At 36.1% G+C, this 13,308-nt stretch overlaps 1 protein-coding gene across 3 annotated transcripts in view; it reads right to left on the bottom strand.

Moving 5' to 3' along the window:
- Positions 1–13,308, bottom strand: part of dmd.1.S (dystrophin, gene 1 S homeolog) — a 935,293-nt gene that overhangs the window by 56,344 nt on the left and 865,641 nt on the right. For all 3 annotated transcript variants that reach the window (XM_041584187.1, XM_041584188.1, XM_018249734.2), the window contains one exon: positions 1,749–1,906. In XM_041584187.1, the coding sequence (XP_041440121.1) occupies positions 1,749–1,906 (158 nt within the window). The remainder of the gene's footprint in view (positions 1–1,748; positions 1,907–13,308) is intronic.

Here is a 13,308-nt window from a genome sequence, read left to right as displayed (position 1 = left end):
TACATAGAGAAAACCCAAGACAACTCTTCTGTAATGTCATAAGATCATCACAATAAAATATTGTTTATAACCAGTGCGCATTCATTTTGTAAAAAAAAAAAACACCCACTATGCTACTAACCTTGTTGAATTTTCTTTTTTTGCAATATATGTATTTTGTAAACTACATGTATTAGTTGACTGATGGACTTGTCCATCTGCTTACTGATTCGATCAGATCCGCGGTAAAACTGTTTGATTTAGTTTTACTGTACTTTCCTATATCTAGTATGCAAGGCAATCCTGCATAATGCTTGTGCTAATGGACCTGTATCATTATTACATTCATATGGTTTTTATGTCAATGCCAAATAAAAAGAATGAGTTAATATTTGCACAGGGAAAAAAATAATCCAGCAGTCACTCTCTTTCCTGCCTAATGCTAATCTTTTCCTTTTTCCGCACTCACTCTTTTTCCTTTTTAGAGAAAATATTGTATACCGCTAACAGAAAAGATTACAGAAAAGAAGAATATGTGCAATTAAATTTGTTCTGTACTTGTGGGGAAAACTTCCATTAATCCTGTAAAGTATTTGCTGCTGCATTTCCCATCAACCGAAGGCATATTATCTCAATCAGTGCCTCGGATGATGAGTAGGTTCCGACTTATCAGCTTGTAGATCCTGGATAGAACATAGTGGGTAGACATAAATGGACAAATACAGCAGGTTTACTTTACAGTTTTGAGAAATACAATTCCATTCAGGCCACTGTAGCATTCATTCTATGCTCAAACATCTGATTTGTATTACACCATGGCATCTCCCAAAGAAAAACACTTTCACATCTATAAATGCGAGCAAACATTTACACTGAATGGTAACATCTGATAAGCAGGCGAGTTTAGAATGGAGCATTGCTGCTATTAAAAGTTATTGCTTTTCACCCAATTACACTTTAGTAAACGGAGGCACGGCGTGATAAAATAGCTTGCCCTGGGTCACTGGTAAAAATTGAGTCTGTATTATATTCCAGAGAAAATAGAGATTTGTTAGGCTGCATACTGCATAGCAGTATTCCCTCAGCTATGGCTTGTTGAGGCAGTGCTGTGACAAAAATGCCCTTTAATGAAGAATATTCACCTGTGTAACTTCAGCAGAGGTCTAGCAGCATGCTTTAAATGCAGAATGGCGTTCAGTAGGACACATGCTGAAGGTACATTTTCAGCCTACAAAGGAACCCTATAACTCTTATTACTTACCCTTTCTTACCAGAGCCTAAGTGGTGTTACACAAACACACCTCATATCATAAGTAAAAAAATAAACCTCCTTCCACCACACCACATCTACTAGAAGCAATCTTACAGGGATCTCTATTTTGAATAATAAAAGAAAATGTAATTCTCTGAGTCTTTCCAATAAACAATACAAATAGTAAAAGTGAAAGGAGCCAACTTGTTTCAGGACTAAGTCTTTCCCAACTAATTCATAAAGGATCCAAATATACTTTAATAACGGCTATCCTTTAGTAGGGACCTGTAGCTCTGGTAACATAAGGATTGCAGCTGGCTGAAATCCTTTTACAGAGTTAGCAAATTAAAAATAAATAAAGCCTCCCATACTGTAGTGCCAAGGCACAGATTAGGAAGCTGTAATGAGAAATTCGAAGAAACAATCCCCGGGAAGAAAATTAAAGAGCATTTATTTCCTGTATCAAATTTAAATACATGAATGCAAAGACAGTCATGGGAAAAAATGAAGCACTTACATACTGAAAGCAGCTTCGGACACTGGGTTCAATGTTACTGCCGCCAAAAGAGGCCACTTCACCCAGCTGTCGGGGAATTTGAATTGCATCATGTAAAAGCAGGCCCAGTCTCCGCTGGTCACAGTATCCCGTGGAGCTTGCCACCTGCTTGAATAGGTCTGGAAAGGAAAGAGGAAATATTAAAATGATTAGGAAAAACCTATTTCATCCTTACAGGACAAGAACTGAAACATAAATACAAACACGAATCACCCCTTGGTTTTTATCCTTCTAATTCCGGTGGAGGTCTGACTGCAGTCAGTATTCAAAAATTTCACAATATCCAAAAAATAGAAAAGAACCCCCACTAGAACAGACTAAACTCAGGCAGTCACAAAGTATTATTGACACACTTATTTATAGTTAGTTAAATAGTAAACACTTGAATAAACACCACTAATCAGTGCATGAGGCTGAATATGCCACTTATTAAATTGTTATAAAGTGCTGTGCAATAAGTTATAAAGTGCAGTGCAAAGGATTATTAGTGAGGAGCTTGAAAGGCCAAGTTTCTTCTTTCCCACATTAATATTCGGCAAAAGTGATACCAAAATTGAACCTTATTAATTAGGAAGGATTACTAAATTCATTCAGCACTGTAGCACTTTATAATCTAATGTATTCAATAATTTCATTTTAGTCAATTTATTATAACTATCAACTTATTTTCTTTTAGCATTACTAGTAATTTAGAAATTGGTGATCAATTTTGGTATCACTTTTGCCGAATATTAATGTGGGAAAGAAGACTATTATTAAATTGTTATAAAGTGCTGTGCAATAAGTTATAAAGTGCAGTGCAAAGGATTATTAGTGAGGAGCTTGAAAGGCCAAGTTTCTTCTTTCCCACATTAATATTCGGCAAAAGTGATACCAAAATTGATCACCAATTTCTAAATTACTAGTAATGCTAAAAGAAAATAAGTTGATAGTTATAATAAATTGACTAAAATGAAATTATTGAATACATTAGATTATAAAGTGCTACAGTGCTGAATGAATTTAGTAATCCTTCCTAATTAATAAGGTTCAATTCGTTAATTAACTAGGCTGCCATTAGATAGGATAAAAACTAAAAATCAATGCTCAAATTCGTGAGGAAAGGAGGAAATTGAAAAAAGAGAAGGTGGAGTTGTCCCAAAACTACTACCTAATTTGTTCTATCCCTGGGACACCACAAAGGTGGAGAAGGCAGAGTAACCGGGACTTCCGCGTCTTGCGTCACGTCAATCAGTTCTCGCGAGATCTCACCCCGAGATCGCGCGTACTCACACGCTTCCACTACACCTATCGCGAGGAGTGCGTGTACCTCCCTCCTATTGGTGCCGCCGTTGCCATGACACTCATGCCGCAACTCGGAGCCATCTCGCAAGACGTGACACCCCTTATGGCTCGCCCTTACTCATTCCAATTCTTTACTTGCAGATCCTGCATTAATCTTACCACATCAAGGGCTTCCATACACACAGGGACATTGGGGAGCATTTATTATTTATTTATATAGATCACCATTATGTCTGAACTTGTTTTTTAATTGAATTGTTTGTTTTTATAACTTTTTTTAAAAAACCATTAATTGCTCTTATTGACTACATATATGAATTATTCCTAAAATTATATTTATTAATTGTTGATTAAATGAAATTCATAAAATCATAAATGTAGCTTATCATGTGAACTCCTAAAATTTTCTTGTTTTTATAAAATTAATAAAAATTATTAAAAAACTTTTCAGTTTCATGTGGGATTTATTAAATGAATGATGTAAATAAATTATTTTCATTTATCCCATTCGGGGACACCGTATTTAATTTAAAGATCCAGTAACTTTCGCGTTTTAACAGGGCCTGTTCAAGGTTTCCTTTTCGAATTCCCATTTCCACCTTCTCCAAGGCCCAGAATTTCATTCTTGATGGATCCATGTGGTGTACTTTTTTAAAATGTTGAGTTACAGTAGAGATAGTTTTTTCATTTTTATTGCCATTTCCTGCTGTTCTAATGGCACTACAGTGTTGCTGCATCCTAGTTTTTAACATCTGTGTGGTCATGCCTATATACTGTTTCCTACATGGACATTCAATGCAGTAGATTACACCTTGGGTCCTGCAATTTATGTAGTCATTAACCCTGTGGGTCTTACCAAAACGATCTACAAAGGTAATGATTTTTTGTAACTTATTGCACATGTTGCAGTCCCCACAGGGAAAACACCCATAATTTTTTTGACATTTGTTCCGTGAGTTTTGAAAATGACTTCTTGTGAGCATGTCTCTCAAATTGGGACTGCGCTTATAACATATTGCTGCTCGCTCTTGCAGTATGGATCCAAGGGTATTATCTTCCAGGAGTATTGGCCAATGTTTATCCAAAATTGCCTGTATTTGTGAGCTATTAGTATTATAGGTAGTTATAAATCTTACAGTATTGTTAGGTTCTTGTGTCTTGTTCTTTATGACCAACAGCTCACTTCTTTCTGCCACTAGTGCTCTGTGATAAGCTTTCTTTACTAGCTTTCCAGAGTAGCCTCTCTGTCTAAGTCTGATTTTTAGATCCTTAGCTTGTTCTTTAAAATATTCAAGAGACGAGCAGTTACGTTTGAGTCTGAGGAATTCCCCAGTAGGGACAGATCTTTTTACTGAGTATGGGTGGAAACTCGAGAAACTCAACAGGGAATTAGTAGCTGTTGCTTTCCTAAAGTTTTTTGTCACCAACTTTCCATCATTAGTTACTTCTATATGGAGATCCAAAAAAGAAATCGATTTCGCGGAAAGTTCCATAGTTAACTTAATGTTCCGATCATTATCGTTTAGTTTGGTCACAAAATCTATAGCCTCCTCCTTAGTGCCTTCCCACACCACCAGTATGTCATCAATATAGCGAATCCACTTAAGGATTTTAGGCCCATATGATGACATCACCTTCTTAACCACAGTTTCTTCCCAATGACCCAAAAATAAATTAGCATATGATGGGGCACATGATGTGCCCATAGCGGTTCCTTGTATTTGTAGATAGAATTTACTGTTAAATGTGAAATAGTTATAATTCAACACAAAACTCATAAGTTTACATAAGAATTCTATCATCAATTCATCCTCGCCCATGTATTCTGTCAGGAAATATTTTAACGCCTCTAAACCCAGTTCATGTCTAATCGATGTGTATAAAGACTCTACGTCCAGGGTCATGAGGTAGATTGATTTATTTTCTTCCATTTCCTCAATCTGGGATAGAACATCCAATGTATCTCTCGCGTAGGATTCTAAACGTTCCACCATAGGTCTTATCCTGAGATCAAGATATTGACTGGCTTTTTCAGTAAGGTTACCATTCCCAGACACAATGGGTCTCCCAGGAGGATTTAACTGATTTTTATGGATCTTGGGAAGCAAGTAGAATGTAGCTACCCTGGGACTCTCTACTGTTAAAAACACTTTCTCTTTCTTGGATATTAGATTATCCTTCAGTGCTTGCTCTAACATCTTATTGTAGTTACATTTAAAATTGTCAGTAGGATCCCCAGGATTTCCTTATAGCTAATAGAAGATAGTTGTCTATCAGCTTCCTTCAAGTACATCTCATTGGGCCATAATACGATATTACCACCCTTGTCAGAAGGTTTGATTTGTATATCATGCCAGTCTTTCATATCCTTAATTGCTTTATATTCATCCCTCGTGTTATTTTCATAAATATGAGGTGAAATGGTTAATATATCACCAATGACCATGTTTAGAAAAATACCCACATTTGGGCAAATATTTGATGCAGGGGTGAATACAGATTTGTTTTTAAGTTTCTTTTTCCATTCATCAGATGGAGGAGTTCTGCTTGTATTAATTATAGTATCATCTAGACTTTCTTGAAGCAGTTCCTCTAAATCATGTAAAGCTCTTAATTCTGTATCTGTTAACGCCTCATTTTCATCAATTCTATCCTTTCCAAAGAACTTTTTTAAAAGCAATTTCCTGGCAAATAGATTGAGATCTTTAATGGTCTCAAAAATATCCAACTGAAAAGTGGGTGAGAAGGAAAGGCCCTTACTGAGTGTGTTTAAATGGGCTGGTGTGAGAATATGACTGGATAAATTGATAACAGTTAATGACTGTTCTTCTTTTGGTAGCTCCTGGTAGATGTATAATTCATTTTCGATCTGTCCCTCAGATTGCTTTTCCCCTTCCCCCAATATTGATCCTTCTGAGGGTTGCTCACAGTTTGGGATGTATCTGGTGGATTCCTCCCCTGTCCTAAAAAAATAGGATACTGGGAAGTAGGTATATCCCCTCGGGGTCTGGAGCCTAAATTAGTGCTCCCTTCCCCCACCGTATTGTTGATTCCTATATGAGTAGGGTCTTCTACACGGGGATCTACACTGGATCTACTATTCAAGTGGTCTATGACCCGCTTGGGTCTTGGGACAGTTTTATTATGGAAATTTATGTTCCTATGTGTCCATCTATAGACCAAGTTAGATGAATAATCTTTAATATCTCTGGCTAGTTTCGTTTTTTTAGTATCCAAAAGTGATGTTTCAAGTTTCTGTATGCCCTTCATTATGGACTCATATCTAGGTAACTTGTTTTTTAATTGAATTGTTTGTTTTTATAACTTTTTTTAAAAAACCATTAATTGCTCTTATTGACTACATATATGAATTATTCCTAAAATTATATTTATTAATTGTTGATTAAATGAAATTCATAAAATCATAAATGTAGCTTATCATGTGAACTAAAATTTTCTTGTTTTTATAAAATTAATAAAAATTATTAAAAAACTTTTCAGTTTCATGTGGGATTTATTAAATGAATGATGTAAATAAATTATTTTCATTTATCCCATTCGGGGACACCGTATTTAATTTAAAGATCCAGTAACTTTCGCGTTTTAACAGGGCCTGTTCAAGGTTTCCTTTTCGAATTCCCATTTCCACCTTCTCCAAGGCCCAGAATTTCATTCTTGATGGATCCATGTGGTGTACTTTTTTAAAATGTTGAGTTACAGTAGAGATAGTTTTTTCATTTTTATTGCCATTTCCTGCTGTTCTAATGGCACTACAGTGTTGCTGCATCCTAGTTTTTAACATCTGTGTGGTCATGCCTATATACTGTTTCCTACATGGACATTCAATGCAGTAGATTACACCTTGGGTCCTGCAATTTATGTAGTCATTAACCCTGTGGGTCTTACCAAAACGATCTACAAAGGTAATGATTTTTTGTAACTTATTGCACATGTTGCAGTCCCCACAGGGAAAACACCCATAATTTTTTTGACATTTGTTCCGTGAGTTTTGAAAATGACTTCTTGTGAGCATGTCTCTCAAATTGGGACTGCGCTTATAACATATTGCTGCTCGCTCTTGCAGTTTGGATCCAAGGGTATTATCTTCCAGGAGTATTGGCCAATGTTTATCCAAAATTGCCTGTATTTGTGAGCTATTAGTATTATAGGTAGTTATAAATCTTACAGTATTGTTAGGTTCTTGTGTCTTGTTCTTTATGACCAACAGCTCACTTCTTTCTGCCACTAGTGCTCTGTGATAAGCTTTCTTTACTAGCTTTCCAGAGTAGCCTCTCTGTCTAAGTCTGATTTTTAGATCCTTAGCTTGTTCTTTAAAATATTCAAGAGACGAGCAGTTACGTTTGAGTCTGAGGAATTCCCCAGTAGGGACAGATCTTTTTACTGAGTATGGGTGGAAACTCGAGAAACTCAACAGGGAATTAGTAGCTGTTGCTTTCCTAAAGTTTTTTGTCACCAACTTTCCATCATTAGTTACTTCTATATGGAGATCCAAAAAAGAAATCGATTTCGCGGAAAGTTCCATAGTTAACTTAATGTTCCGATCATTATCGTTTAGTTTGGTCACAAAATCTATAGCCTCCTCCTTAGTGCCTTCCCACACCACCAGTATGTCATCAATATAGCGAATCCACTTAAGGATTTTAGGCCCATATGATGACATCACCTTCTTAACCACAGTTTCTTCCCAATGACCCAAAAATAAATTAGCATATGATGGGGCACATGATGTGCCCATAGCGGTTCCTTGTATTTGTAGATAGAATTTACTGTTAAATGTGAAATAGTTATAATTCAACACAAAACTCATAAGTTTACATAAGAATTCTATCATCAATTCATCCTCGCCCATGTATTCTGTCAGGAAATATTTTAACGCCTCTAAACCCAGTTCATGTCTAATCGATGTGTATAAAGACTCTACGTCCAGGGTCATGAGGTAGATTGATTTATTTTCTTCCATTTCCTCAATCTGGGATAGAACATCCAATGTATCTCTCGCGTAGGATTCTAAACGTTCCACCATAGGTCTTATCCTGAGATCAAGATATTGACTGGCTTTTTCAGTAAGGTTACCATTCCCAGACACAATGGGTCTCCCAGGAGGATTTAACTGATTTTTATGGATCTTGGGAAGCAAGTAGAATGTAGCTACCCTGGGACTCTCTACTGTTAAAAACACTTTCTCTTTCTTGGATATTAGATTATCCTTCAGTGCTTGCTCTAACATCTTATTGTAGTTACATTTAAAATTGTCAGTAGGATCCCCCAGGATTTCCTTATAGCTAATAGAAGATAGTTGTCTATCAGCTTCCTTCAAGTACATCTCATTGGGCCATAATACGATATTACCACCCTTGTCAGAAGGTTTGATTTGTATATCATGCCAGTCTTTCATATCCTTAATTGCTTTATATTCATCCCTCGTGTTATTTTCATAAATATGAGGTGAAATGGTTAATATATCACCAATGACCATGTTTAGAAAAATACCCACATTTGGGCAAATATTTGATGCAGGGGTGAATACAGATTTGTTTTTAAGTTTCTTTTTCCATTCATCAGATGGAGGAGTTCTGCTTGTATTAATTATAGTATCATCTAGACTTTCTTGAAGCAGTTCCTCTAAATCATGTAAAGCTCTTAATTCTGTATCTGTTAACGCCTCATTTTCATCAATTCTATCCTTTCCAAAGAACTTTTTTAAAAGCAATTTCCTGGCAAATAGATTGAGATCTTTAATGGTCTCAAAAATATCCAACTGAAAAGTGGGTGAGAAGGAAAGGCCCTTACTGAGTGTGTTTAAATGGGCTGGTGTGAGAATATGACTGGATAAATTGATAACAGTTAATGACTGTTCTTCTTTTGGTAGCTCCTGGTAGATGTATAATTCATTTTCGATCTGTCCCTCAGATTGCTTTTCCCCTTCCCCCAATATTGATCCTTCTGAGGGTTGCTCACAGTTTGGGATGTATCTGGTGGATTCCTCCCCTGTCCTAAAAAAATAGGATACTGGGAAGTAGGTATATCCCCTCGGGGTCTGGAGCCTAAATTAGTGCTCCCTTCCCCCACCGTATTGTTACTAGTACTGTCTCTTCCCACCGTATTGTTGATTCCTATATGAGTAGGGTCTTCTACACGGGGATCTACACTGGATCTACTATTCAAGTGGTCTATGACCCGCTTGGGTCTTGGGACAGTTTTATTATGGAAATTTATGTTCCTATGTGTCCATCTATAGACCAAGTTAGATGAATAATCTTTAATATCTCTGGCTAGTTTCGTTTTTTTAGTATCCAAAAGTGATGTTTCAAGTTTCTGTATGCCCTTCATTATGGACTCATATCTAGGTAATGATTCCCCATGATTTACAATTCTATCCATCTTAGTATGGACCTCTTGAATTTGCCCTTCTACTAGGGAAAGCTTCTTTTCCTCCTCAGCTATTAGGAGGTCCATTAATTTGAAGGAGCATTCGCTAAGTATAGTTTCCCAGTTTTCCTTAAATTCAGGACCTGGTGCTTCAAAGGTTGGAAAAATTTGTACCCTTAGCCCTCTTGGGATAAGGCCCTTCATTTTATATTTCATGAAGAATTGGAGATTCCACCAGGACCTACATTGTTTGGTCATTAACCCTTCGAACGTATCTAATGTTTCCCTAAGCTCAACATTTCCCCCCGAATTATTAGAAACATGTGATTCAAATATCAAATCCAGATCTTTTAATCTATTAGAAGTTATGGTATCAAACTCCTTGGTTAAATCAATACAGGTGGCCATTTTAAATAAGGGATCAAGAACAGAGGAAAAAACCCCCGATATAATGACTTAAATACAAACACGAATCACCCCTTGGTTTTTATCCTTCTAATTCCGGTGGAGGTCTGACTGCAGTCAGTATTCAAAAATTTCACAATATCCAAAAAATAGAAAAGAACCCCCACTAGAACAGACTAAACTCAGGCAGTCACAAAGTATTATTGACACACTTATTTATAGTTAGTTAAATAGTAAACACTTGAATAAACACCACTAATCAGTGCATGAGGCTGAATATGCCACTTATTAAATTGTTATAAAGTGCTGTGCAATAAGTTATAAAGTGCAGTGCAAAGGATTATTAGTGAGGAGCTTGAAAGGCCAAGTTTCTTCTTTCCCACATTAATATTCGGCAAAAGTGATACCAAAATTGAACCTTATTAATTAGGAAGGATTACTAAATTCATTCAGCACTGTAGCACTTTATAATCTAATGTATTCAATAATTTCATTTTAGTCAATTTATTATAACTATCAACTTATTTTCTTTTAGCATTACTAGTAATTTAGAAATTGGTGATCAATTTTGGTATCACTTTTGCCGAATATTAATGTGGGAAAGAAGAAACTTGGCCTTTCAATTTCCTCACTAATAATCCTTTGCACTGCACTTTATAACTTATTGCACAGCACTTTATAACAATTTAATAAGTGGCATATTCAGCCTCATGCACTGATTAGTGGTGTTTATTCAAGTGTTTACTATTTAACTAACTATAAATAAGTGTGTCAATAATACTTTGTGACTGCCTGAGTTTAGTCTGTTCTAGTGGGGGTTCTTTTCTATTTTTTGGATATTGAAGAACTGAAACATATTCATTTCAAGAGGTGACTGATTATGTATGATGCAAAGCACAAGGAATCCTAGGAAGAAAAATAATTTTTCCCTTCCCTGAGCTTAAGCTCACCCATTGGGTTTGCAGTAGAGATGCACCAAATCCTGGATTCAGTTAGGAATTCGGCCTTTTTCACCAAGGATTCTGATTGTAAGTGCCCGGCCATACAGAATCCTTAAGTCACATGATTTTTCGGCACACAAACAAGGAAGTTAAAACATTTTTAACCACAGGCATAGCACATCGTTCTCTTTAAACCTTCCTGGCCCTAATTTGTATATGCACTTTAGAGTTTGGATTCAGTTCGGGATTTAGCAAAATCTTTCATGAAAGATTCAGGATTTGGCCGAATCCTAAAATAGTACATTTGGTGCATCCCTAGTTTTTAGTCTCTTCACTCTAAATGCCGATACTAGAAAGTGCACAGGACTTATTGGCCTTTTAAGATTAAATCAAAATAATAAAAATAAACAAATAATAGCTAGTGTTCCTTCTGCTATGTATTCACATCCCATACTGTACATGCAAATGGCAAAATTTAAATATATAAAGTTTATTTCCAACAACAGAATTTCTGAATTTTAGCAAAGCATACTGGGGCATGGGTTTGCCTTTTTTAGAAATAACCTGTCACCACTGGTGGATGCATTTTTTGGCCCCAAACTGCAAACTACAAGTGGTTATTGTTTGAGTCATGAGGGTACATCTAAATGTGATGAGACCAGAATAGCCCCTATTTTTTCCTGAGTGAAGCTATTCATATTGCTTGGTATAATACCATCAAGTGGTCCATGAATGTGAGAGACTATTTTACTTCAGATTAAACACTGGCCCCTGCTTATTTCTGAACTACAAATGGCAGCCTTCTTTAAACCCTAGTAAAGTAAAAGGATGCTGGGAATCATAGCCCAACATCTGTAGAACCTCATTTTTAGACCACTTATTCTTACACTTTTAGGGTAATATAACACCCATGTGTAAAAACCCCAAGGGGGTTATTTACTAAACTCCAGAATGCAAAAATCACAAAAATTTTTGATTTTTTTAAAATAAAATTGGACTATTAAAAAAAATTATTTTTTGGAATTTATTAAACCCCGAGGATGGAAAAGTCAGAATCTGAAAATCCGGCATCTCATCATTAGCAGCTGGGGTAAATTGTAATGGTGTTTAAAGGGGTTGTTCACCTTTGAGATATCTTTTAGTATGATGTAGAGGGATATTCTGAGCTCTTCAATTTGCATCTTAACAAATCTGGTAACTAGGGTCCAAATTTCCCTAGCAACAATGCATTGATTTGAAGAAGAGACTCGAATATGAATAGGCGAGGGCCTGAATAGAAGGATTGGTAATTAGTGATGGGCAAATTTGACGCCGGCGCCCGTTTTGACGCCGGCGCCCGTTTTTTTTTACGCCAGCGCCCGTTTTTGACGCCGGCGTCCGTTTTTTTTTTTTTTTGGTGCGGCAAAATTTTTTTAGACGCGAGCGAATTTTTTCGGGCGAATTTTCGTGGGCGTTTCGCAAATGTATTCGCTGGCGGCGAATCACGCAAAATCGCAGCGAATTTGCGACTGGCGAATAAATTCGCCCATCACTATTGGTAATAAAAAGTAACAATACATTTATAGCTATACAGAGCATTTGTTTTTTAAAAGGGAGTCGTGAATTGACTGTTCTATAACATAATAAAAATGAACCAATGGGCTTTTTCATGTGGGCATTTTTTTTTGGGGGGGGAGGCTTAACAAGACGATAAGTGGTGTGTTTTTGCGTAAAAAAATATATTCAAAGGTTTAATGATACTCATGTATTATTATCATTAACCATCTTAATGAAACAGAAGAGATAAATTATACTTTAAAGCCTCACAAGCAAATTTATTGTCTTCTTCTTTTACATTATTAAAAAAAAACTGGAAAAAAAAGAAAAAAAAAACCTGAATTCTAGTTTCCAGATCACACCAATCTCAGATAGGCTTGGCCACAATGTGCTTAATTGATGGAATCAGATTAATTATAATCAATAAAAAAATATCCTCATTACGTATGTTTACTACAGCTGAAGTTCTACATGGCACGGCAACGCCATCAGCTAAAAATTCCATTTCTATAATCATTATAGCACCTTCCTGCTGAGGGAGAAGTTCATTAAATGTCTCATTGAGATGCATTTGGAGCAAATGTCCTAACAAGTTATACTTTACTGCACCATTCATTGTGGAAATCAAACTTGAGAGCCTTGAGTAATCATCTCAAGAGCTTGTGAGTGTGCTCCAGTAACGCATAGAGCGATACGCATATCATTTATATTGGGCCCTAATAATACATGGAAGAGAGAGAAAATGATTTTAATCCTAACAGTTGAAAGGAGTTTGAACTATACAGTTACATTCCATCTGTCATCTTCAAAATTAAGAAACCATTTGAAGTGTTCTCTCACATAAATTAAGCAGAAAACTGAAAATAACCTCCAAATCTGTAAGAGGATATTATATGAAGCCTTAAATAAATGAAACCAGATTGATAAGTACCTTTAACCTGACTGGTTTTATATTCCCAGTTATA

The sequence above is a fragment of the Xenopus laevis genome, chromosome 2S (genome assembly GCF_017654675.1).
Source record: "Xenopus laevis strain J_2021 chromosome 2S, Xenopus_laevis_v10.1, whole genome shotgun sequence".
Taxonomy (NCBI): domain Eukaryota; kingdom Metazoa; phylum Chordata; class Amphibia; order Anura; family Pipidae; genus Xenopus; species Xenopus laevis.
This window is presented reverse-complemented; position numbering and strand designations above follow the sequence as displayed.